This window comes from Lissotriton helveticus, chromosome 1_1 (assembly GCF_964261635.1).
Source record: "Lissotriton helveticus chromosome 1_1, aLisHel1.1, whole genome shotgun sequence".
NCBI classification, from domain to species: domain Eukaryota; kingdom Metazoa; phylum Chordata; class Amphibia; order Caudata; family Salamandridae; genus Lissotriton; species Lissotriton helveticus.
Window position 1 is genome coordinate 115229837 of NC_136057.1, and position 27991 is coordinate 115257827.

Here is a 27991-nt window from a genome sequence, read left to right on the forward strand (position 1 = left end):
AAGACACCTGGGCTGTTTTTATAGCCCATGGCCAATCTTTTAAATTGTTTTTGTTTGCCGCCAGAAGTGAACGCTGTCCATTGACTACCAACGGAGGACAGGTTATGACTAAAAAAGCCATTTGAAATGTCTCGTGTGATCTTAAATCTTTTTCGCATCAGACTGTTAACGAGAGCTGAACTGTGGGTGTTCTGTACCGCACATGTACGACAATGTGAATTTAAATGTCGATAATCCCAAAAACAGAAAACACAAGAATATGTCTACACCCAATTAATTTCCAAAAACTTATTTCAGACCATAGGAGAAACACAAACTTATTGAGTTTGACCCGGTATATTTATTTATACCTGTCTATTTAAAAAAAATGTCATTCTTCTTTTGAAAGTTTCGCAAAAAAGGAAAAAACTGTACATTCAATACATTTAAATTCCAACATCTAACTATTTACAAACAAAATATTTACAATTCATATACACAATTATCATACATTCCACAAAAAATTCACTATACAAACACAAACAATTGAAATTTTCAAAAAAGTTAATCTGAATTCATAAAGAATGAAGAGACAAAGTCAAAAGGAAGGAGCACTTCCTAAAATAAGGATGACTTTTACAACCAGCCAGAGCTAGTTCAAATGCTTAGTGATATTGATTGCTCCCTCAGATGTGCAGACGCGTTTCTAGTCCGAGGAAAACAGTTCCCAGACAGTCATCAGGGCTTTGTCACTTTTCTGTGTAAAATGCAGAAAAACAATAAAGTTTTAATTATCTAGCTTGAAGTCTCTATTCTTTCTGGTATTGCACTAAACGATCTAAAATATGTATTGATTTTATGCATCTTTTTACTTATGTTAGCAAAGATACTGCATCTTAGAGCACGTAGTTGAAATAAACATGAGATCAATACAATCAACATTGTTACAATTCCATAAAATACAAAGGGAGAAATCATATTATAATGAGAGTGGAACCAGGTCTGTAGCGCCTTGTGTACCACCCTCCCCTTGATAGGAGCTAGGTATTATATTAATAGGAGATCTCTAGGTTAAAACCGGGAACCCGATCCCTCCAAAGTCAGGTGAAGTGAATCACATCCCAGATCAGCACAGCTCTTTGTCGATTGAAAGGTTTTTTCCAAGTGCTATTAAAAGCACCTGAGTTTCAGAAATGAGCAGCTGTGTTTGTGTTGTGTCTAGAGCGTGGGCTGATCAACCTGCATCAACAGCATACATTGTTATTTTAACCTTGAACACTTTGTGCAGACTTGAGGTCGCAGTGTGAGTCTAGAGATGTGAAAAACAGACCGTTCTCATGTGAAGGAAAAGCAAGCAGTTTGTCTTTATAAAAACGGAGACATGTAGTGTCATGTGCAAAAGCAGCAAAATGGCGTTTTCGCAACTAACTCACTTATTCTAATATAGCAATGTGTGCAGGCAGAATCATATTCACCCCTACACTTTTACAGGTAGCATGAACAGGAACACTTGGATGTTTTTCTTTGTAACTATTCATGGCCAAATAAAACCACCAGTGTTTCTTTTCTTTTATTCCACATTGAGCTAGTCTCCCAGTGGATTTCCTGTTATATCACGTTGTTTTTCTATGTGTACTGAAGTGAACAATCACTGGGAACAGACACTTTTATTATTCTACAAATCTTTGGTTTTCTTTTTTTCTTCTAGTCGAGTCTTCATTCATCTGGTATTTGAATAACCCACATAATTATATAGTTGTTCCTGTAATTCCTTCATCTCACAATAACGGCACTGTTCTGCTCCTGTCTATGTCCTCAGTTGAGTCAATATTATTGTTAATGTTCGTAAGTTCTTTTTGAATTCACTGCATCTCTGGGATTATTTCTAAGTGAGTTAAATGAAGGTGTGTGTTCGCTGAGGCTATGTAGGATCAGAAATTGACAAAAGCTCGTCACACTTTTAGTGCAATTGTAAGGTTTACCCCAGGTGTGTTTGCAATTGACAAAATCACTTCTGACATTCATTGCAATGCTCATTTTTACTCTGTGTATGTTAGTTGATGTATCCGTAGGTTTAATAACTTACAGAAGATATTCACACATTCACTGCACCTGAAAGGTTTTTTCTCAGTGTGCATTAACTGATGAATACTTAATGCGAAAGATTTCCCAAAGGTACTTCTACACTCACTACAGTTGTACGGTATTTACAGAGTGAGTGCAAGCTGATGTCTACATAGGCTTGATAATTGACTACATTTCTTCACACATTCATTGCACTTGAAGGCTTTTCTTCTGCGTGTGTTCGCTGATGCCTGTTTAGGATTGATAGTGGACTACAGCTTTTCAAGCATTCATGGCATTTAAAAGATTTGTTTCCCCTTTGTGAGCTCGCTGATGCTTTCTTAATGCTGAAAAGTAAGTAAAACTACTGCCACATTCACTGCAATGGTAGGGTTTTTCCCCTGTGTGTATTCTCTGATGTGTGTGGAGGAGTGTATTTTGACTGAAGCTCTTCACACATTCATTGCAATGGTATGGTTTTTCCCCTGTGTGTATTCGCTGATGTCTCCGGAGGTCTGTTAACTGACTGAAGCACTTCACACATTCACTGCACTGGTATGGTTTTTCCCCTGTGTGTATTCTCTGATGTCTTTGGAGGTTTGATAACCGACTGAAGCTCTTCACACATTCAGTGCAATGGTAAGGTTTTTCCCCCGTGTGTGTTCGCTGATGTGTTTGGAGATGTGATAACCGACTGAAGCTCGTCACACATTCATTGCAATGGTATGGTTTTTCCCCAGTGTGTGTACGCTGATGTCTTCGGAGGTCTGTTAACCCACTGAAGCTCTTCACACATTCAGGGCAATGGTATGGTTTTTCCCCCGTGTGTGTTCGCTGATGTGTTTGGAGATGTGCTAACAGACTGAAGCTCTTCGCACATTCATTGCAATGGTATGGTTTTTCCCCTGTGTGTATTCTCTGATGTCTGCGGAGGTCTGTATTTCGACTGAAGCTCTTCACACATTCACTGCAATGGTAAGGTTTTTCCCCTGTGTGTGTTTGCTGATGTGTTTGGAGTTCTGCTAACGTACTTAAACTCTTCACACATTCACTGCAATGGTATGGTTTTTCCCCTGTGTGTATTCTCTGATGTCTGCGGAGGTGTGATAATTGACTGAAGCTCTTTACACATTCACTGCACTGGTATGGTTTTTCCCCAGTGTGTGTTCTCTGATGTGTGTGGAGCTGTGAAATTTGACTGAAGCTCTTTACACATTCACTGCAATCGTATGGTTTTTCCCCTGTGTGTATAATCTGATGTACGTGTAGCTGTGAAATATGATTGAAGTTCTTTGCACATTCCTTGCAATGGTATGGTTTTTCCCGTGTGTGTATTCTCTGATGTCTGTGGAGGTTTGAAATGTGATTGAAGCTCTTTACACATTCCTTGCAATGGTAAGGTTTTTCCCCTGTGTGTGTTCGCTGATGTCTGTGGAGGTTTGCAATGTGATTGAAGCTCTTTACACATTCCTTGCAATGGTATGGTTTTTCCCCTGTGTGTATTCTCTGATGTGTGTGGAGGTTTGCAATTTGACTGAAGCTCTTTACACATTCATTGCAATGGTATGGTTTTTGCCCTGTTTGTATTCGCTGATGCTCTTTTATGGTTTCTATTTGGCTACATTTCTTGACATATTCAGTGGAATTGCACGATTTTTTTCCTGACCGTGTTTCCTGAAGGGTCAGCATAGTTAATAAACTACTTGCGTTATTTTCACATTCCCTGTATGCGTGTTATATTTTGGACGCTTGATTTCCGATTTAACAATAAAATACAAGACTCAATAAATACCTGCCACAATCATAATATCAGCAAGGCTTCCTTGTGGGTGATTGCATCTTTAGATTGGATAATGGCTTCGCATGCTTGCGGGTAAAGCTTAATATTCGTTCCTGTAGGTGCAAATTGGGACAATACTCTGTACTTTAGAGAGCAGAACTCCGCTTTCCTTTAGCCTTCAGTTGTTAGGCTCCACTTCGTTGTGCTTTTCCCTGGTGCCTGCGGTTTGGCTAGGAAGAGTTTGCAATACACCTAGAGCACTGAATGGTGGTCTGTTGCCAGTTTAGATAGTGAAGCACTGCTCTAGCCATATCATGATGGTGAAGCGACTCGTAATGTGTACAGCTACTCCAAAGAGTGTCCTGGGGCAAAGCACAGGTCAGAAAAGAAAGTAAATCAGTTGGTTTCAAACATGGACAAAAAGCCAAGTTTTCAACCTTTTTTAAACATTGTCATGTTGCTAACAGCTCAAAGCTGAAGAAGGAGTTTGCTCCAAGCTATGGATCCTAAATAGACACGAGACCTTCCTCCAACTCTCATACCGGCCTCATGATCAAAGCTGGTGTTGGACGCTTGTTTATGCAGCAGGTGGTTTGTCAGTTTTATTGCCTTAATTTTGTAGAGGTCGTTTCTTTATCTTGGGGTGTCGAGGTGCAGATCTCAGACTCGTACACTCACTGAATTGCCTTTGACTGCGTCTTCCTGGATCTGTCATCTGCCTCTGATTGCACTGATGTTTTTGGAGCTCCTTATTTTTGATACTTTTTGCAGGTTTGATGTGTTATCTTCATTATTCATAATCAATCCATGCATTTAAGGCTTATTTTCTGTTGGATGTAAAGAAATGCAATATTACTAAATGCAAATGTAATAGAATGTGAATACACAATATTTAACCAGCTGTAGAAGACATCTCTTCTCTACCATATTTGAAATTTAGTGAGGAACATTTTAGCATACATGGATATTTCATTAAAACTGTGGTTGAACATGTCACATCTTATTTACTTCTGAAAAGGCAGTGATTTACCATTATTCACAGAGTAACTTACTAAAGAAAGGGCAGCCACAGAGCACTCGTGCTACAGGTAGAGTTTTAGGTAGATGTACATGGACAAGATTTCATTTAAACAGAACAGATTGTGGATAAAGAGAGGAATCAGGAAGCGTTGCCGTTAATTTAGTTTCAGGAAGTATCTACCAAAGGTAGCTCTACAGGAAGTGTATAACAAAGGTAACTCTTCAGGAAGTATATAACAAAGGTAACTCTTCAGGAAGTATACATGACAAAGGTAACTCTTTAGAAAGTATATATGACAAAGGTAACTCCAGACACCTTTTTCACAATGCTTTCCTGTTCACACTGGATCAGCTCAAATGCCAACTCCCGCCTTTACCTTGCAGCTCATTAAGGGCCTTACTACGAGTGCGACGGCCCTCATGATCGCCGTACGCACGGTGGCGATCCAACTGCCACCATCCTGGCGGTCTGACCGCCGTATTATGAGTGTGGTGGTGGGACCGCCATGAGTCTGCCACCCCGCCAGGATCAAGGATCCCGCTGTCTGCAAACACCCTGAATATGTTGGCAGTGCCGGTGCCGACATCGCCGAGCATAGTACGGTCTGCATATTCACCACCCTTTTCATGGCGGGGACCCCGCCATGAAAAGGATAAAGGACATGCAGGTAAGGGGGCCCTCAGAGGGCCCTGCCGATTCTGCTCCTGGGGTTGCATGCGGGGGGCACATGTTGCGCCACCCCATGGAATTGCACCCTTGTTCCTGCACAGTGTGGCATGCATGACATGGCGCAGGAATGTGCTGCAGGCACTCTTAAGGTGGTGGTATGCTGTTAAGGCTCTCTAATGAGCCTAATACAGCCGCCGTGAGACCGCTGCTGCACCGCCCACCCACCCTGGATTTAGGTCATATTCCGGCGGCGGGCTCACAATGGGCTTGGCAGTCTGCCTGGTACCTTCGCAGTGGTAGTACGATTGGAAGACCGCCACACTCGTAATAAAGCCCTAAGTCACCTTCAACACATTTTCACATAGTTCAAGCATTTCTAGATCATTCTAACCTGGAAGACTGGAGCATTATCCTGAGTTGAGGTGGATTTTCTATTAATATATATCCATCTCCCGTGAACTATTGACTGATTCTGCCCTGAAAGACAACTTAAAAAGTGAGTCTTTAGTTCCTCCTAAAGTAGATAAAGTTAAGATCCTGTTGTATTTCAATCAGCAGCTCCTTCCAGGGTTTTCTGTGAAACAGAATGAGGGGTTAATTCCAATGGCCCGTCTTTATATTGCGCACACAGATATGGCAAACAAACATTAAATCATGTAAATTATTATTCAACGATATCAGTCATTTATTCCTTATAGAGAATCCATCACAACCAATAATTTAACTGAAATATAACCCAATCCAACAGATGTGTGCATATAAATAATTGTTTTTGTTTTTCAACATTTACAAGATATTTGACTTATTGTGATCTGTCTGAAGGCCACAATGCTACTTTGTGACTCAACAGGGCTTTGGTAGAGCAGGAGGAGGTGTCTGCTGTCCACAGGTGAAGTCTCATTTCTCCATTCCCATCTTTCCTTTATCCAGGTTTACCTCATTCCATGCCCTTCAGCGCCCTCCTCCCCTTGGTCTGTGTACTCACTCTACAGGGTTCATTGTTAGCTGTGGCAGGGGGACACACTTGAAGCGTGCACACAGCAGATGTCTGATAATGGCCTGATAGTCAAGAGGCCGTGGTTGGCAGTACGGAGCTCACAAGCTTAATTTCAGAAGCTCGCCTGGGAGGTACAAACTGAGGAGGTGCACAGGAAGGGGCCTATTAGCTATAAACAGAGAGAGTGCACAGGTGGGTGCTTGTGAGGTATAAACAGATGAGGTGCACATATAGGTGCTTATGAGGTACAAACAGAGGAGGTGCACAGGTAGGTGCTTATGAGGTAGAAACAGAGGAGGTGCACAGGTGGGTGCTTGTGAGGTATAAACAGATGAGGTGCACATATAGGTGCTTATGAGGTACAAACAGAAGAGGTGCACATATAGGTACCTATGAGGTACAAACAGAAGAGGTGAACATATAGGTACCTATGAGGTACAAACAGAGCAGGTGCACAGGTAGGTGCTTATGAGGTATAAACAGAGGAAGTGCACAGGTGGGTGCTTATGAGGTACAAACAGAGGAAGTGCACAGGTAGGTGTTTCAGTGCCTCGGGGACTATATCTGCTTCGAGGCCCTCTTCCTATAATGCTGGCTCTTGCTCCTTCTACAACACTTGCTGCAGACATAGGACCTGATTTAGAGTTTATCGGACAGGTTATTGCCTCAAACATGACAGATCCCGTCCGCTTTATTACAATTGCCACACAATATAATGCACTTTTAATAGGGTGGACGGGACACCTGCCACATTTATGACAGAATAAACCATCTGCCTAAATATAAATCGGGCCCTTGGCGGACATTGTGTCCAGTGTCTTCTCAGTGTTGGAAAGCATCCATTTTATTAATGGCACAGTATTATCTCACCACTGCTGTGGCTTGCAGTCATAAGGCCATTATGAACGGACTAAGTTGTGTGCCAGAATGCCTGTGAATAGTTTAGCATGAGCGTTTAGGAGGGAGATGGGCCTTTATGATGAGCAGGAGTAGGGTGTTTTCTAGGGCCTGTGAATAACCATCATTACTGTTTCTCTCTTGGTGTCAGTGGGCTTGACTGTGTCCCCAGATGAGTTGTTTGCAGTTTATCTTATTTATGCTCAAAGAGTTGGAGTTTTTAGGACTAAGCAGCTCTTTCAACAATGTTTGAAAGCAAAATTAGTCAGGTGATTGCTGCCAGGTGTACATGTTTTGCAAGTGTAGAATCACACACTAGTAAATGTAGCGCACTCATGCTTCGCCGTGCCAGTTTGTGAATGACCGCTAACTTGTGAATAAGTAAAAATTCACAGACCCCAATCTGACTCTTTCTGACACTTAGAGTTTCACTTCAACAAAATGCAGGAGTAACTCTCCCTCTAGTGTAGGAAGAGAAATGGATCACCCTCTAAACGTGGTGGCAAGTAGTGCTATACGATTCATAGCACCATTTACGCGAGAAAAACTGGGGAAATGGTACAATGCACTGGGAAAATGGCATGAAATGACAATGTGGCATGACCGTCCCACTACACGTGCTTTTACACTTTTTTTGGGCTGTCTGTGTCCAGTTTATCAAGGCTCAGGGTCTAGTTTCAAGTCAAGAGATAGTGCAAGATTAGACTAATTATAATGTCATACATTCCTACAAATGCTTTTACCACACAATGCCTTTACCACGTAACACCTTTACCACGCAAGTCTTTACCATGCATATGCCTTAACCACGCATAATGATTTACAACAATATCCCTGCTATAAACCACCTCAAAATTACTTTATCCAAAGGACGATCAGCCGCACTCTCACTCCGTGTGCCACGAAGACGACAAACCATTGTCCAAGTGCTCACTACTGTTTTATTAATTCTATAATGCAGAAAAACCCAACACAGGATGCCTACGCATTTCAGCTCACGCCTTCAGCCTTCAACCGAGCAACCCAGTGCACCACAACCACAGTGTTTTTAAAACAAACATCACATGAACACTACACATTTACGGTCTCCACCTAATCACCTATTACACGTTTAGTGATATACTGCTCCAATTCCCCTTCTAATTTCTCATTTCGCCCATATTTTCACACAGAAATGTTGGTAGTTTTCAGTACTAAAGTAAAAAGATTCTCTATATTTCCAGATTTCATATTTATGGTGGGGCAGATATCTGCTTTTACCAGCCCCAGTTGAACTAAAGAGATTATACGTAATGAGGCTTACCTGCTGGCTGACCTCCAGACTGCCCTGGGGCTTGTCTTTATGGCTGCTCCACTTTCAATTCTCTGTGGTTCGCAAGTAACGTTCCCCAACGAGCAGGGCTCTTAACGCCTTAATATCTTGGTGGGATGGTGTACCTGCTTGCAGCACATACAGGAGATCACTATATCTAATTAAGTTGGCCAAACTTTATGACAAGGCCTAGAACACAAGCAAAGGTAGTGGGCTGGGCAGCTTCCCGTACTTAGCTGTGTTCACATTCAGTCCTGTTAGGCACTGCTATGCTCCACAATGGAACTTCCCGCCACTGACGGGGCGATAATATTTCCAACTCCAAAGCAGGTGTATTTTACGAGTAGAACAATATCCAAGGAGTCTTTACTCTTCCATACAGCATCCCTCTCGCAAATAACAGTTGTTCTCCAGCAAGGCTAGGTTACAGCAGTAGCCAGTGTGTCAGGGGCTCTAGTCCAAGAAAGAAATTCCCTCTTTGGCCCATGTTAAACGGTGAAATACAGCACTAATTTGAGTTCAGTGGGCCCTGGTGCCACTGCACCTGCTGCACCAATGGAATCTACGCCTCTAGTTTACGCGTTGTGTTTAAAAGTAGGAGTGGAGGATAAACAATCCATGTTTGGGATAAATGTGATTGTGAATACATAGAATATTGCGGGTGTGTAATGTCATTTAATATGTTTTTTAATTTTTGGGGCAGGCTTGGGGAATACCTAATTAAAAGAGGCTTTCTATCTTCTGAGGCATAAAAGAATGTACCCACAAAGAGATACACATACAAAGAGATGCACAGGTCCACAAACACACACCCAAAATATGAACACACAGATAAGAGTGGGCGTAGTTGGAGGAGTACCACTACACGGAATTCTGAGGAATTGATAAAAAACTCTGTGAATTCCGCTCTGCAACTCCATTCCGTCTCACCACAATTAAGAAAACTGAATCCTCATATAACCTAGGTAAAACGACAAGAAACATTATTACATGCTAAAATGCATATAATCATCTCACAAAAGTGAAAATGAAAATACAGCAAGCAGTGAGAGACGTGATGATTTTGGGGTCCTCCCTAACGTAGGGAAAGGACCACGCAGATGCCTTGAACACAAAGAGCATATCATGCTGAAATGATTTGGTGGTGGTCCCAATCTCCTAGGACCACCCCAAGCACAGGTATGGGAAAAAATACGATCCCAACCAAAGGCCCTGCAAAGCATTATGGGACGATATTCTACAGTGCAGTGAATATTATAGTATCCAATATCAAAACCCTCCCCAGGGGGCAGGCTCTCAGGCTCAGCTGAGAGCTAATACAATAATATTCACTAAACTCTAGAATCTTTCCCCATAATGCTTTGCTGGGCCTTTGGTTGGCATTGCATTTTTGCCCATAACTTTGCTTGGGGTGGTCCTAGGAGGATGGGACCACCACCGAATCGTTCAGCATGATATGCTTTGTATTTAAAAAAACAACAAGTGATGGACTGAATGTGGATCAATGTCACACACTCCCCCAGTCAAAAGATCTGGGCCCAAATCCATCGTTTTTTTGCACTCCACACCACCCTGGGTTAGACAATGGCGATATGCAAATCAGCTCTGACCCTGTTGCCCCATGGGAACAGTCCAGTCCGAACTACAAAAGCCATGTCCTTCCCAGAACGGAATCAAGCATCCGAGGACCGGACCGGTTTCGAGGTAACACCTCTCTTCAGCCCGGCTAGCTTGACTCCAAGTGGTGTGGAGTGCCTGGGACCCACGTCTGGGCATCCCCAGCGCACTTAGGGCGGCAATTGCAAAAACAACAAGTGATGGACTGAATGTGGATCAATGTCACACACTCCCCCAGTCAAAAGATCTGGGCCCAAATCCATCGTTTTTTTGCACTCCACACCACCCTGGGTTAGACAATGGCGATATGCAAATCAGCTCTGACCCTGTTGCCCCATGGGAACAGTCCAGTCCGAACTACAAAAGCCATGTCCTTCCCAGAACGGAATCAAGCATCCGAGGACCGGACCGGTTTCGAGGTAACACCTCTCTTCAGCCCGGCTAGCTTGACTCCAAGTGGTGTGGAGTGCCTGGGACCCACGTCTGGGCATCCCCAGCGCACTTAGGGCGGCAATTGCAAAAACAACAAGTGATGGACTGAATGTGGATCAATGTCACACACTCCCCCAGTCAAAAGATCTGGGCCCAAATCCATCGTTTTTTTGCACTCCACACCACCCTGGGTTAGACAATGGCGATATGCAAATCAGCTCTGACCCTGTTGCCCCATGGGAACAGTCCAGTCCGAACTACAAAAGCCATGTCCTTCCCAGAACGGAATCAAGCATCCGAGGACCGGACCGGTTTCGAGGTAACACCTCTCTTCAGCCCGGCTAGCTTGACTCCAAGTGTTGTGGAGTGCCTGGGACCCACGTCTGGGCATCCCCAGCGCACTTAGGGCGGCAATTGCAAAAACAACAAGTGATGGACTGAATGTGGATCAATGTCACACACTCCCCCAGTCAAAAGATCTGGGCCCAAATCCATCGTTTTTTTGCACTCCACACCACCCTGGGTTAGACAATGGCGATATGCAAATCAGCTCTGACCCTGTTGCCCCATGGGAACAGTCCAGTCCGAACTACAAAAGCCATGTCCTTCCCAGAACGGAATCAAGCATCCGAGGACCGGACCGGTTTCGAGGTAACACCTCTCTTCAGCCCGGCTAGCTTGACTCCAAGTGGTGTGGAGTGCCTGGGACCCACGTCTGGGCATCCCCAGCGCACTTAGGGCGGCAATTGCAAAAACAACAAGTGATGGACTGAATGTGGATCAATGTCACACACTCCCCCAGTCAAAAGATCTGGGCCCAAATCCATCGTTTTTTTGCACTCCACACCACCCTGGGTTAGACAATGGCGATATGCAAATCAGCTCTGACCCTGTTGCCCCATGGGAACAGTCCAGTCCGAACTACAAAAGCCATGTCCTTCCCAGAACGGAATCAAGCATCCGAGGACCGGACCGGTTTCGAGGTAACACCTCTCTTCAGCCCGGCTAGCTTGACTCCAAGTGGTGTGGAGTGCCTGGGACCCACGTCTGGGCATCCCCAGCGCACTTAGGGCGGCAATTGCAAAAACAACAAGTGATGGACTGAATGTGGATCAATGTCACACACTCCCCCAGTCAAAAGATCTGGGCCCAAATCCATCGTTTTTTTGCACTCCACACCACCCTGGGTTAGACAATGGCGATATGCAAATCAGCTCTGATCCTGTTGCCCCATGGGAACAGTCCAGTCCGAACTACAAAAGCCATGTCCTTCCCAGAACGGAATCAAGCATCCGAGGACCGGACCGGTTTCGAGGTAACACCTCTCTTCAGCCCGGCTAGCTTGACTCCAAGTGGTGTGGAGTGCCTGGGACCCACGTCTGGGCATCCCCAGCGCACTTAGGGCGGCAATTGCAAAAACAACAAGTGATGGACTGAATGTGGATCAATGTCACACACTCCCCCAGTCAAAAGATCTGGGCCCAAATCCATTGTTTTTTTGCACTCCACACCACCCTGGGTTAGACAATGGCGATATGCAAATCAGCTCTGATCCTGTTGCCCCATGGGAACAGTCCAGTCCGAACTACAAAAGCCATGTCCTTCCCAGAACGGAATCAAGCATCCGAGGACCGGACCGGTTTCGAGGTAACACCTCTCTTCAGCCCGGCTAGCTTGACTCCAAGTGGTGTGGAGTGCCTGGGACCCACGTCTGGGCATCCCCAGCGCACTTAGGGCGGCAATTGCAAAAACAACAAGTGATGGACTGAATGTGGATCAATGTCACACACTCCCCCAGTCAAAAGATCTGGGCCCAAATCCATCGTTTTTTTGCACTCCACACCACCCTGGGTTAGACAATGGCGATATGCAAATCAGCTCTGACCCTGTTGCCCCATGGGAACAGTCCAGTCCGAACTACAAAAGCCATGTCCTTCCCAGAACGGAATCAAGCATCCGAGGACCGGACCGGTTTCGAGGTAACACCTCTCTTCAGCCCGGCTAGCTTGACTCCAAGTGGTGTGGAGTGCCTGGGACCCACGTCTGGGCATCCCCAGCGCACTTAGGGCGGCAATTGCAAAAACAACAAGTGATGGACTGAATGTGGATCAATGTCACACACTCCCCCAGTCAAAAGATCTGGGCCCAAATCCATCGTTTTTTTGCACTCCACACCACCCTGGGTTAGACAATGGCGATATGCAAATCAGCTCTGACCCTGTTGCCCCATGGGAACAGTCCAGTCCGAACTACAAAAGCCATGTCCTTCCCAGAACGGAATCAAGCATCCGAGGACCGGACCGGTTTCGAGGTAACACCTCTCTTCAGCCCGGCTAGCTTGACTCCAAGTGGTGTGGAGTGCCTGGGACCCACGTCTGGGCATCCCCAGCGCACTTAGGGCGGCAATTGCAAAAACAACAAGTGATGGACTGAATGTGGATCAATGTCACACACTCCCCCAGTCAAAAGATCTGGGCCCAAATCCATCGTTTTTTTGCACTCCACACCACCCTGGGTTAGACAATGGCGATATGCAAATCAGCTCTGACCCTGTTGCCCCATGGGAACAGTCCAGTCCGAACTACAAAAGCCATGTCCTTCCCAGAACGGAATCAAGCATCCGAGGACCGGACCGGTTTCGAGGTAACACCTCTCTTCAGCCCGGCTAGCTTGACTCCAAGTGGTGTGGAGTGCCTGGGACCCACGTCTGGGCATCCCCAGCGCACTTAGGGCGGCAATTGCAAAAACAACAAGTGATGGACTGAATGTGGATCAATGTCACACACTCCCCCAGTCAAAAGATCTGGGCCCAAATCCATCGTTTTTTTGCACTCCACACCACCCTGGGTTAGACAATGGCGATATGCAAATCAGCTCTGATCCTGTTGCCCCATGGGAACAGTCCAGTCCGAACTACAAAAGCCATGTCCTTCCCAGAACGGAATCAAGCATCCGAGGACCGGACCGGTTTCGAGGTAACACCTCTCTTCAGCCCGGCTAGCTTGACTCCAAGTGGTGTGGAGTGCCTGGGACCCACGTCTGGGCATCCCCAGCGCACTTAGGGCGGCAATTGCAAAAACAACAAGTGATGGACTGAATGTGGATCAATGTCACACACTCCCCCAGTCAAAAGATCTGGGCCCAAATCCATCGTTTTTTTGCACTCCACACCACCCTGGGTTAGACAATGGCGATATGCAAATCAGCTCTGACCCTGTTGCCCCATGGGAACAGTCCAGTCCGAACTACAAAAGCCATGTCCTTCCCAGAACGGAATCAAGCATCCGAGGACCGGACCGGTTTCGAGGTAACACCTCTCTTCAGCCCGGCTAGCTTGACTCCAAGTGGTGTGGAGTGCCTGGGACCCACGTCTGGGCATCCCCAGCGCACTTAGGGCGGCAATTGCAAAAACAACAAGTGATAGACTGAATGTGGATCAATGTCACACACTCCCCCAGTCAAAAGATCTGGGCCCAAATCCATCGTTTTTTTGCACTCCACACCACCCTGGGTTAGACAATGGCGATATGCAAATCAGCTCTGACCCTGTTGCCCCATGGGAACAGTCCAGTCCGAACTACAAAAGCCATGTCCTTCCCAGAACGGAATCAAGCATCCGAGGACCGGACCGGTTTCGAGGTAACACCTCTCTTCAGCCCGGCTAGCTTGACTCCAAGTGGTGTGGAGTGCCTGGGACCCACGTCTGGGCATCCCCAGCGCACTTAGGGCGGCAATTGCAAAAACAACAAGTGATGGACTGAATGTGGATCAATGTCACACACTCCCCCAGTCAAAAGATCTGGGCCCAAATCCATCGTTTTTTTTTTTTTTTGCACTCCACACCACCCTGGGTTAGACAATGGCGATATGCAAATCAGCTCTGACCCTGTTGCCCCATGGGAACAGTCCAGTCCGAACTACAAAAGCCATGTCCTTCCCAGAACGGAATCAAGCATCCGAGGACCGGACCGGTTTCGAGGTAACACCTCTCTTCAGCCCGGCTAGCTTGACTCCAAGTGGTGTGGAGTGCCTGGGACCCACGTCTGGGCATCCCCAGCGCACTTAGGGCGGCAATTGCAAAAACAACAAGTGATGGACTGAATGTGGATCAATGTCACACACTCCCCCAGTCAAAAGATCTGGGCCCAAATCCATCGTTTTTTTGCACTCCACACCACCCTGGGTTAGACAATGGCGATATGCAAATCAGCTCTGACCCTGTTGCCCCATGGGAACAGTCCAGTCCGAACTACAAAAGCCATGTCCTTCCCAGAACGGAATCAAGCATCCGAGGACCGGACCGGTTTCGAGGTAACACCTCTCTTCAGCCCGGCTAGCTTGACTCCAAGTGGTGTGGAGTGCCTGGGACCCACGTCTGGGCATCCCCAGCGCACTTAGGGCGGCAATTGCAAAAACAACAAGTGATGGACTGAATGTGGATCAATGTCACACACTCCCCCAGTCAAAAGATCTGGGCCCAAATCCATCGTTTTTTTGCACTCCACACCACCCTGGGTTAGACAATGGCGATATGCAAATCAGCTCTGACCTTGTTGCCCCATGGGAACAGTCCAGTCCGAACTACAAAAGCCATGTCCTTCCCAGAACGGAATCAAGCATCCGAGGACCGGACCGGTTTCGAGGTAACACCTCTCTTCAGCCCGGCTAGCTTGACTCCAAGTGGTGTGGAGTGCCTGGGACCCACGTCTGGGCATCCCCAGCGCACTTAGGGCGGCAATTGCAAAGCACTCCACACCATTTGGAGTCAAGCTAGCCGGGCTGAAGAGAGGTGTTACCTCGAAACCGGTCCGGTCCTCGGATGCTTGATTCCGTTCTGGGAAGGACATGGCTTTTGTAGTTCGGACTGGACTGTTCCCATGGGGCAACAGGGTCAGAGCTGATTTGCATATCGCCATTGTCTAACCCAGGGTGGTGTGGAGTGCAAAAAAACGATGGATTTGGGCCCAGATCTTTTGACTGGGGGAGTGTGTGACATTGATCCACATTCAGTCCATCACTTGTTGTTTTTGCAATTGCCGCCCTAAGTGCGCTGGGGATGCCCAGACGTGGGTCCCAGGCACTCCACACCATTTGGAGTCAAGCTAGCCGGGCTGAAGAGAGGTGTTACCTCGAAACCGGTCCGGTCCTCGGATGCTTGATTCCGTTCTGGGAAGGACATGGCTTTTGTAGTTCGGACTGGACTGTTCCCATGGGGCAACAGGGTCAGAGCTGATTTGCATATCGCCATTGTCTAACCCAGGGTGGTGTGGAGTGCAAAAAAACGATGGATTTGGGCCCAGATCTTTTGACTGGGGGAGTGTGTGACATTGATCCACATTCAGTCCATCACTTGTTGTTTTTGCAATTGCCGCCCTAAGTGCGCTGGGGATGCCCAGACGTGGGTCCCAGGCACTCCACACCATTTGGAGTCAAGCTAGCCGGGCTGAAGAGAGGTGTTACCTCGAAACCGGTCCGGTCCTCGGATGCTTGATTCCGTTCTGGGAAGGACATTGCTTTTGTAGTTCGGACTGGACTGTTCCCATGGGGCAACAGGGTCAGAGCTGATTTGCATATCGCCATTGTCTAACCCAGGGTGGTGTGGAGTGCAAAAAAACGATGGATTTGGGCCCAGATCTTTTGACTGGGGGAGTGTGTGACATTGATCCACATTCAGTCCATCACTTGTTGTTTTTGCAATTGCCGCCCTAAGTGCGCTGGGGATGCCCAGACGTGGGTCCCAGGCACTCCACACCATTTGGAGTCAAGCTAGCCGGGCTGAAGAGAGGTGTTACCTCGAAACCGGTCCGGTCCTCGGATGCTTGATTCCGTTCTGGGAAGGACATGGCTTTTGTAGTTCGGACTGGACTGTTCCCATGGGGCAACAGGGTCAGAGCTGATTTGCATATCGCCATTGTCTAACCCAGGGTGGTGTGGAGTGCAAAAAAACGATGGATTTGGGCCCAGATCTTTTGACTGGGGGAGTGTGTGACATTGATCCACATTCAGTCCATCACTTGTTGTTTTTGCAATTGCCGCCCTAAGTGCGCTGGGGATGCCCAGACGTGGGTCCCAGGCACTCCACACCATTTGGAGTCAAGCTAGCCGGGCTGAAGAGAGGTGTTACCTCGAAACCGGTCCGGTCCTCGGATGCTTGATTCCGTTCTGGGAAGGACATGGCTTTTGTAGTTCGGACTGGACTGTTCCCATGGGGCAACAGGGTCAGAGCTGATTTGCATATCGCCATTGTCTAACCCAGGGTGGTGTGGAGTGCAAAAAAACGATGGATTTGGGCCCAGATCTTTTGACTGGGGGAGTGTGTGACATTGATCCACATTCAGTCCATCACTTGTTGTTTTTGCAATTGCCGCCCTAAGTGCGCTGGGGCTGCCCAGACGTGGGTCCCAGGCACTCCACACCATTTGGAGTCAAGCTAGCCGGGCTGAAGAGAGGTGTTACCTCGAAACCGGTCCGGTCCTCGGATGCTTGATTCCGTTCTGGGAAGGACATGGCTTTTGTAGTTCGGACTGGACTGTTCCCATGGGGCAACAGGGTCAGAGCTGATTTGCATATCGCCATTGTCTAACCCAGGGTGGTGTGGAGTGCAAAAAAACGATGGATTTGGGCCCAGATCTTTTGACTGGGGGAGTGTGTGACATTGATCCACATTCAGTCCATCACTTGTTGTTTTTGCAATTGCCGCCCTAAGTGCGCTGGGGATGCCCAGACGTGGGTCCCAGGCACTCCACACCATTTGGAGTCAAGCTAGCCGGGCTGAAGAGAGGTGTTACCTCGAAACCGGTCCGGTCCTCGGATGCTTGATTCCGTTCTGGGAAGGACATGGCTTTTGTAGTTCGGACTGGACTGTTCCCATGGGGCAACAGGGTCAGAGCTGATTTGCATATCGCCATTGTCTAACCCAGGGTGGTGTGGAGTGCAAAAAAACGATGGATTTGGGCCCAGATCTTTTGACTGGGGGAGTGTGTGACATTGATCCACATTCAGTCCATCACTTGTTGTTTTTGCAATTGCCGCCCTAAGTGCGCTGGGGATGCCCAGACGTGGGTCCCAGGCACTCCACACCATTTGGAGTCAAGCTAGCCGGGCTGAAGAGAGGTGTTACCTCGAAACCGGTCCGGTCCTCGGATGCTTGATTCCGTTCTGGGAAGGACATGGCTTTTGTAGTTCGGACTGGACTGTTCCCATGGGGCAACAGGGTCAGAGCTGATTTGCATATCGCCATTGTCTAACCCAGGGTGGTGTGGAGTGCAAAAAAACGATGGATTTGGGCCCAGATCTTTTGACTGGGGGAGTGTGTGACATTGATCCACATTCAGTCCATCACTTGTTGTTTTTGCAAATGCTTTGTATTTAAGGCATCTGCTTGCCCTCCCCCTAGGTAAGGGGTGAACCCAAAATCATCACCTCTCTCATTGCCTGATTTTTTTCAAAGTTCACTGTTGTGAATTGGTTATTTGCTTTTTTTAGCATGTAAAGGTAAAGTTAATTTACCAAAGGGTTGTGGGTACAGTAGGTAACTCCATTGCGTAGCAGAGTGGGAATTCTTGCATGAATTCCGTGTTTTCAATAAAATGCGTAGTAACCCAATCGCCGCAACTTCCGCTAGCGGAGCGGAGTTTATTGCCCAGGGTTACACAGAGACAAATAACCACCCACATTGGTGCATATAACAACACATAACTACAAATAGAAACAAGCATTTGCAATGCAATAGGTCTCGCATTAGGTAAGTATGAGCTATTGGTATTGTAAATGACAATTTTTTGTAATATGTGTTGGCTTTGAAAATATATAAATTAATAGCATTGTTATTTACAAAGACAATAGCTTACACTTTCCTAATGCTAGTCCTATTGGCTATGGCAATGTTTGTTGGTAGCAAGCAAGGACAGTGCTGTTGTGGTGCTGAATGATGCTGTTGTGGTGCTGAGTGATGATGTGGTTGGGCTGGGTGATGTGGTGGTGTATTAGAGTGATGTGGTGGTGTCCCAGAGTGGTGTGGTGGTGTCCCAGAGTGATGTGGTGGTGACACAGAGTGATGTGGTGGTGTCCCAGAGAGATGTGGTGGTGTCCCAGAGTGATGTGGTGGTGTCCCATAGTGATGTGGTGTCCCAGAGTGATGTGGTGGTGTCCCAAGTGATGTGGTGGTGTTCCTGCGTGATGTGGTGGTGTTCCTGCGTGATGTGGTAGTGTTCCTGAGTGATGTGGTGGTGTTCCTGAGTGATGTGGTGGTGTCTGTGAGTGATGTGGTGGTGTCTGTGAGTGATGTGGTGGTGTCTGTGAGTGATGTGGTGGTGTCCCTGAGTGCTGTGGTGGTGCACCTGAGTGATGTGGTGCTGTCCCAGAGTGATGTGGTGCTGTCCCAGAGTGATGTGGTGGTGTCCCAGAGTGATGTGGTGGTGTCCCAGAGTGATGTGGTGGTGTCCTAGAGTGATGTGGTGGTGTCCTAGAGTGATATGGTGGTGATGGTGGTGTCCTAGAGTGATATGGTGGTGTCCTTGAGTGATGTGGTGGTGTTATGAGGCGTGCAGCAGTGTGAGGCGTGCAGTAGTGTAGGCGCGCAGCAGTGTGAGGCGCGCAGCAGTGTGAGGAGTGCAGTAGTGTAGGCGCGCAGCAGTGTGAGGCGCGCAGCAGTGTGTAGCATGCAGCAGTGTGAGTAATGCAGCAGTGTGTGGCATGCAGCAGTGTGTGGCATGCAGCAGTGTGTGGCATGCAGCAGTGTGAGGTGTGCAGCAGTGTGAGGCGTGCAGCAGTGTGAGCATGCAGCAGTGTGTGGCGCGCAGCAGTGTGCGGTGTGCAGCAGTGTGCAGCATGCAGCAGTGTGAGTAATGCAGCAGTGTGAGGCGTGCAGCAGTGTGGGGCGTGCAGCAGTTTTAGGTGTGCAGCAGTGTGAGGCGTGCAGCAGTGTGTGGCGTGCAGCAGTGTGTGGCGTGCAGCAGTGTGTAGCGTGCAGCAGTGTGCAGTGTGCAGCAGTGTGCAGCGTGAAGCAGTGTGAGGCGTGCAGCAGTGTGAGGCGTGCAGCAGTGTGAGGCATGCAGCAGTGTGTGGCATGCAGCAGTGTGTGGCTGCAGCAGTGTGTGGTGTGCAGCAGTGTGGCATGCAGCAGTGTGTGGCGTGCAGCAGTGTGTGGCATGCAGCAGTGTGTCGTGCAGCAGTGTGCAGCATGCAGCAGTGTGAGTAATACAGCAGTGTGCAGTGTACTGCAGTGTGGTGTGCAGCAGTGTGAGGCGTGCAGCAGTGTACAGCAGTGTACAGCAGTGTGTGGCGTGCAGCAGTGTGTGGCGTGCAGCAGTGTGAGGCATGCAGCAGTGTGCAGCGTGCAGCAGTATGAGGCGTGCAGCAGTGTGTCATGCAGCAGTGTGAAGCGTGCAGCAGTGTGAGGCGTGCAGCAGTGTGAGGCGGGCAGCAGTGTGAGGCGGGCAGCAGTGGCAGCAGTGTGAGGCATGCAGAAGTGTGAGGCGTGCAGCAGTGTGAGTCATGCGGTAGTGTGCAGCATGCAGCAGTGTGCAGCATGCAGCAGTGTGCATCATGCAGCAGTGTGCAGCATGCAGCAGTGTGAGGCATGCAGCAGTGTGTGGCGTGCAGCAGTGTGTGGCATGCAGCAGTGTGTCGTGCAGCAGTGTGCAGCATGCAGCAGTGTGAGTAATACAGCAGTGTGCAGTGTACTGCAGTGTGGTGTGCAGCAGTGTGAGGCGTGCAGCAGTGTACAGCAGTGTACAGCAGTGTGCAGCATGCAGCAGTGTGAGTAATGCAGCAGTGTGCAGCATGCAGCAGTGTGGCGTGCAGCAGTGTGAGGCATGCAGCAGTGTTCAGCAGTGTGAGGCGTACAGCAGTGTGAGGCAGGCAGCAGTGTGAGGCATGTGGCAGTGTGCAGCATGCAGTAGCATGAGTAATGCCACAGTGTGCAGCGTGCAGAAGTGTGCGGCATGAAGCAGTGTGTGGCGTGCAGCAGTGTGTGGCGTGCAGCAGTGTGAGGCATGCAGCAGTGTGTGGCGTGCAGCAGTGTGTGGCGTGCAGCAGTGTGCAACATGCAGCAGTATGAGTAATGCACCAGTGTGCAGCGTGCAGCAGTGTGACGTGCAGCAGTGTGAGGCATGAAGCAGTGTGAGGCGTGCAGCAGTGTGTGGCATGCAGCAGTGTGTGGCGTGCAGCAGTGTGTCATGCAGCAGTGTGCAGCATGAAGCAGTGTGAGTAATGAAGCAGTGTGCAGCGTGTAGCAGTGTGAGGCTTGCACCAGTGTGAGGCGTGCAGCAGTGTGAGGCGTGCAGCAGTGTGCCGTGTGCAACAGTGTGTGGCGTGCAGCAGTGTGCAGCATGCAGCAGTGTGAGTAGTGCAGCAGTGTGAGGCGTGCAGCAGTGTGAGGCGAGCAGCAGTGTACAGCGGGCAGCAGTGTGTAGCATGCAGCAGTGTGCAGAAGTATGAGTACTGCAGCAGTGTGCCGCGTGCAGCAGTGTGAGGCGTGCAGCAGTGTGTGGCATGCAGCAGTGTGAGGCGCGAGGTGAGAGGGTGTGAGGGTGAGAGGGTGTGTGAGGTTGAAAGGTGTGTGAGGGTGAGAGGGTGTGTGAGGGTAAGTGATGGTGTGTGAGGGTAAGGGGGTGTGAGGGTGTGGGGGTGTGAGAGGATGTGTGAGGGTGAGAGGGTGTGTGAGGGTGGGAGGGTGTGTGAGGGTGAGAGGGTGTTTGAGGGGGAGAGGGGGAGTGAGGTGAGGGTGTGTGAGGGTGAGGGTGTGTGAGGGTGAGAGGGTGAGTGAGGGTGAGGGTGTGTGAGGGTGAGGGTGTGTGAGCGTGAGGGTGTGTGAGGGTGAGGTGGTGTGAGGGTGAGGTTGTGTGAGGTGGTGTGAGAGTGAGGGTGTGTGAGGGGGTGTGAGGGTGAGATGGTGTGTGAGGTTGAAAGGGTGTGTGAGGGTGAGAGGGTGTGTGAGGGTAAGTGAGGGTGTGTGAGGGTGAGGGGGTGTGAGAGTGAGAGGGTGAGTAAGGGTGAGGGTGTGTGAGGGTGTGTGAGGGTGAGGTGGTGTGAGGGTGAGGGGGTGTGAGGGGGTGTGAGAGTGAGGGGGTGTGAGGGGGTGAGAGTGTGTGTGAGGATGAGGGTGAGAGGGTGTGTGAAGGTGAAAGGGTGTGTGGAGGTGAGAGGGTGGGTGAGGGTGGGTGAGAGGGTGAGTGAGGATGAGGGGGTGTGTGATAGTGAGGGGGTATGAGGGGGTGAGGGTGAGTGAGGGTGAGAGTGTTGTGAGGGCGTGAGGGTGAGTGAGGGTGAGAGGGTGTGAGGGGGTGAGAGGGAGTGGGGGTGAGAGGGAGTGAGGGTGTGAGGGGGAGTGAGGGTGAGAGGGTTGTAAGGGTGAGGGGGTGAAGGTGTGAGGGTGAGTGAGAGTGGGTGAGGGTGAGGGTGAGTGACGGTGAGTGAGGGTGTGTGAGGTTAGGTGAGGGTGTGTGAGGGTGAGTGAGGGTGAGTGAAGGTGTGTGAGGGTGTGTGAGGGTGTGTGAGGGTGAGAGGGTGTGAGGGTGTGTGAGGGTGAGGAGGTGCGAGGGTGAGGGTCCGGAGTAAATGGTGGCAGAGCAGACATCATTGCAGCTAGCAAGTCGATATTGAAAATGTGTTGACCATTTCCTGCACGTTATCTTCCCTCTTTGTAATAAACATGGTAAGTTGATAAATTACACAGTAAATGTGACTCGAAAACATTTGTATACTCTCTACTCCGACCAAGGCTGGAACTGCAGCGGCAGAGCTGTGAACATCGGCCCGATCAGATCTGCACACAATTTGTCATAGATAGACAATAGTTATAAAACAGGGGTAAACCCAATTGTAGTCAAAGGACCTGGGTATCAAGTGTTATAGTCAACAGTTGGTCCTAGACAGTAATTGACCCTACAAATAAATTCAAAATTAGTCTGATACAAATAGTTACCTTAGGTCACCTTTGGATTAAATCACTATGATCAATATAGAACAATGCATGAAAGATATACTAGCCCCAACATTTATCAATTGATACAAGAGAAACACACCTGAAACCAATAAGTCTCCATAAAGTCTGTGAGACTTTCTTATTTAATATACCATTTAACAATCACAATTTATAAAATACAACTATATACAAAAGGTTTCAATATCAATATCGTGCACAGAAAAGAGTGGGAATAAGTGCTCATGTGATTGATCAAAGGGATCAATGAAGAAAAGTGAAAAATTATTTATATACAGAAATTGAGCCTGCCCGAACTCAAAAGCTTGCAAAAAATGTAACTCTTTTTCGCTGGCACATAAATGGAATGTCCTTCCGTATTTCTTAATTTGCACCAATTGGCAAAGGAAAAGGGAAGGGGGGGGAGGGGAAATTGCAGGTGCAGGCTCCAAGGGAAAGATGTCGACGTTTCGACCCAGAACGAAATAGGCGGGTAATTGGATTCCTCAAATACGGGTCTTCATCAGGACGGGGCGGGGAAAGGGGGCTAAGGGTTTCTCAATGTGCACGACAACAATTAAACCCCAAGGTCGGTGGGCACCTGAAACAACAAATAAAAGTACGGGCTAAATATCTCCAAATCATGTTTTCACTAAAAAGCAAAATAAATAAAGAGGGGACGTGCACTCACCCTTGTATGGTGTGCCACCCGTGCGTCGTTAGTCCGCACCCAATTGATATCTCACTGTACTGACTCTATCACTGTAAGAGGCAAAGGGTATAGGTTTTACACCTGTGCTGATATTGGTCAGTAGTCTCTGCTATGGCTATTTCCATCAAGTAATATTCCCTAGTACAGGCAAAGTCAATGTTCCTAGGTAGTATACAGTAATTGGTCCTAATCATAAGAGGAGAAACAACCTCCTCGAAAATAAATCCTGTTTTTTAAAAAAAAACTTTCTACCACAATATCGTACTGGATCCACCAGCGACATGTTCAAACATTTAAAAAACCTCTTACTTCGTAATTTGAAAAAAAACCTTTGGGTCGTACTCACCCATGAGTCGTCCCACGTTAAACTTCAATGGTTTTATTTTGTTTGCTAAAAAATGGGGCAAAAGAACCTCATTTAAAAACTCGGCAAATAACTTCTCACACGAGAGAAAATATTTAAAGAGGCCACATTGGGGCTGGTCGTACTCTAAGTCCTACATTAAGTCGAAAAAACTACTCCGGAGGAACAATTCTTGTCTCCTTCCCGCGCAGTCGATATCACCGTACTGCCTCGATGAGCAATGCGGAAGCAAACGTACCCGACGTGGTTCTCTAGTATCATAGCAACCGACGCATGTGCGTCACGGTCTTCAAAAAGAACGTGGTTACCTAGTGACCCGATATGTAATATCAACGTCACTAGTGGAAGTTTGTGCTAATTCATTTCTTTGTATTACCTGTTGTCAAATGATGTCAATATGTAGAAGGCAGTAGATACGGGTAAATACTGATTATCCGCTGTAGTCTGTGCGCTACGGACCTGCCACCGCCCACCAGGCCATCATCCATTGTATTCCAAAAAACTGCCTTCCATGCAACCTGAACGTGATTTAATATGGAACATAGTTTCAACAGGAGGAAGAGTATTTGTGACATGATCCAATTAATGACAAACGAACCGGACATGAGTATTCCTTTAGACATGATCACAATACAATAGACAGACAATAAGCACATTGCATGGAGAGCAAATGTTCCTTCTGCTGGTCTACGAAGCAGTCTGTAAGACATAGACACACACTACATGCTCTACTGCAGAACCTCATGAACACACTACAGAGTCCGCAAGGGCTAAAGCTAGAGCTAGGCAAACCCAAAGCGCAGCATACATATATCTACAGAAATCTAAGATGAAGCAAAATTAAACACAAGGCTCACGGTGCCCTCAAGCCATAGTCTAGCACACCATGACTGGGAATCCATCTTAGACGGAGCCATAATGAGCGAGTGGCCAACAGAGCCTGTAAGTCCCAGTGGGGTACACGTGTAACTATGGTAAATCCTAAACTAAAGCCACAATAAACATGTGGTAAATGGAGACTATAAACAACAAGCTCTCTGCATTGCTCTGGGGGAGGCGGGGGAGCGGACCGCTTTCCTTTGAAGTCTGATGCGGGCGGGGAGCGGCAGCTTTGAAGTGTGACGGGAGGCACAGACAAATGGTGGTGTGTGACGTGGCTGGTTTGTGCACGAGCCTTTCTCACATGAACTGTGACTAATCCGCCCTTGGCTGACTTTTAGGATCGCTTACTAGAAATCTCGACAAAACAAGCATTGCTAAAGCAATGCTTTGAGTCGAGACCTAAAAACTAACACCCACAAACAGATATTCAAATAGACGCACACAAACATGCATACATAAGCAAACACACAGGCTAAAAGACACTCACATACATAAACCAGCACACACCTCATTGACACTGAAGTAAATAGGTAATAATGAGACACTGGCATGCAGGATCGTAGCTTGGTCCGTAAGATTGCAGGAAGTGAGCTTTAGATTTTCCAAGAATGGCGCTGACATATAATGTTAAAACACATTATATGACAAGCAAGGCACATGAGAGGGGCTAACAGGGCAATGGAAAGGGAGACAAATACAGAGTGGTTGAAAACACATTACTTTGTAGTACAACCAACATTGTTGAAGACTTTCAAAATAGAATGGGGAAAGTGTGTGCTTCCCCGGGACGATTTCAGCCAAGGGGGTCCCCATCCACGGGGGCCAGCACTATATTTAATGGGGAGGAGGCACGCAGCCCCCCGTGCCAGGGCCAAAAGTGCCCATCAACTGGAGCCCAACACATTTTTTTTTTGTAAAAGTTTTATTTGTATTTGTTTTGAAGAACAGAGAAAATAATACAAGCGACAGCCCTGTAGCTCATCCCACATGAGGAATATAGAAGAGGCAAACAGCACAGTATAATTGGCATAACAGGTACCACAGTGCACTTGAAAGATCAGTCTCTAATGTCCATCAAAGTCATTCCCTCCTTCGAATCCGGAGGATTGGGGGCTCCATCAAGAAGGGCATCGGGAGGAAGGTGATGGATACAGTGCAGAAGAGGCTGCAGCCTCCAAATGCCGTGAGGGCATCGCAACAATTAACATAATTACTATACCCCCCCCCCCGCCCCCCTCCCTACCCTCCCCCCGGTGGTGGTGACGAGTGTACACATGCATTCTAACAATCATACAGCCATGGTTATATCTGGAAGAGGTGAAGCGTGCGAAGTGTGGATGGACATACAGCAGATGGCAGACCTTTTGAGAGAAATCGGACCAGGGGACCCCAACGAAACATAAAGTTCTTGAAGGCTCCTAGGAAGATGTCCGCCACTCGCTCCATACTCAATAGTCTCCACAGTCTCGCGTGCCACAAGGATGTTGCTGGGGCCTCTGGTTTCTTCCAGGCTGCTGCCAGGGGGAGTTTGGCAGCTCCAAGGCAGAGCCACAAGATTTGTTTGTCGGCTCTGGTCTGCCGTTCGAGAGCGGGGTCCCGTAGCCCCAGCAGGACATGAGCTATGCAATCTTCCACCGGATACCGAAGAATATCTTTGATATGGGACAAAATCTCATCCCAATATGGGCGGATAACCGGGCAGTCCCACCAGATGTGGCGGAAGTCACCTAAGAGGCCACAGCCCCTCCAGCAGCGGTCCGAAGAGGCCGGAAATATGCGATGTAACTTGGATGGGTATAAGTACCAATCCATGAGGGTCTTGAGATGAGCTTCTCGGAGTTCTATGGAGTGGTTGTGCGTTGTAATGTCGCGCCAAAGACCCGACCATTCCTCATCCGTAACATCTCTCCCAAGAATTTCCTCCCAGTGGCCCATATAGCGGGGACGAGGCGCCACAGGAGTGGTAAGGAGCAAGTTATAAAGGAAGGAGATAGCGCCTTTCATAGTGTTGGTGCGGAGGATAAAGGCCTCAAACGGGGACAGGGGTCTAGTGGCCGCATCGCCTATCCCCGAGGAGGTAGCCCAGTGGAGAAGCTGGAGGTGGTGATATCGCTCCGTGGCCGGGATGCCATAGTCCCTCATGCAATTAGCGAAGGTGAGTGGGGCAGAACCGTGAAACAGGTGTGTGAGGGCCCTACAGCCCCCTTCCCTCCACAGTTGAAAGGGGCCCTCCTGCAGCGCCGGTGGGAAAGCCGGATTAAAGTGTATCAGTGTAAATGGGGAGGGAAACGTAGTCCAGCGATCATCGCCAGAGACTGTGTCCAATACTTTCAGTACCGTGCTCGTGGGCGTACTGATGTAAGCGTTCCTGGGTCTGTCCACCTTAGGTTTCCAAGCCAGGTCCGAGATGGACCTCCCTGTGACACTCCTGTCCATGTGCAGCCAGTGTTTTTCTGAGAGTTGTTGGGACCATTCCACCAACACTCGCAATTGCGCAGCCTTGTAATATAGGTGCATATCGGGGAAACCCACCCCCCCTCCTTCCGCGGACGCCGCAGAGTAGCGAAGGAGAAACGCGCCCGACCCCCCTGCCAGGTGAAGCGCAGCATCAAGGTCTTAAGGCGCCTGAAGAAGTTCAGATCTATCGGGATGGGAAGGGCCTGGAAGAGGTACAGAAATTTGGGGAGGAGGACCATCTTCAGAGCGTGGATTCTACCCAGCCATGAGATGTACTTCGGCTTCCAACGGTCTAAGTCTGCTCGCACCAAAGCCAGCAGTGGAGGGTAATTCGCAGAGAACAACCCCCCTAAGGAAGGCGTCAGCCGAACTCCCAAGTAAAGGAGAGAGGTGGTCGCCCAAGACAGAGGGGTCAGCGGTTGTACCCGCTCCACCTCTGCCGGAGGGAGTGTGAGATTGAGGATATACGATTTATCAAAGTTGACTTTGAAACCGGCCACCCCCTCGAAGCGACAGAGGACCGCTTGGACATGCGGGAGTGAGTGCTCCGGGTCCCCCACGGACAACAAAACGTCATCCGCAAACAGGGAGATTATGTGTTGCTCACCGGTAAAGGGGAGACCTTGGATCCCCTCATGTTCCCTCACTGCTAGCGCCAACGGCTCAATGCTCAGCGCGAAGAGTAAGGGGGAAAGGGGACAGCCCTGTCGTGTACCCCGAGTGTGCGAAAAGAAGGTGGATAGGCGTCCATTGACCATCACTCTAGAGCGGGGGTCGCTGTAATTTGCCCATATCATAGTTATAAATTTATCTGAAAAGCCAAAGGCGGTCAGTGTGCGAAATAGAAACCCCCAGTCCACGCGGTCGAAGGCCTTCTCGGCGTCA

The 27991-nt window shown here is 48.4% G+C and overlaps 1 protein-coding gene across 1 annotated transcript in view; it reads right to left on the reverse strand.

Moving 5' to 3' along the window:
- The window catches only part of LOC144759390 (uncharacterized), a 577744-nt gene that overhangs the window by 357084 nt on the left and 192669 nt on the right, over positions 1-27991 (reverse strand). Inside the window, 1 exon segment of the mRNA XM_078646483.1 lies at positions 2332-4650. Coding sequence (XP_078502609.1) covers positions 2332-3732 — 1401 coding nt within the window. The 5' untranslated portion in view covers positions 3733-4650.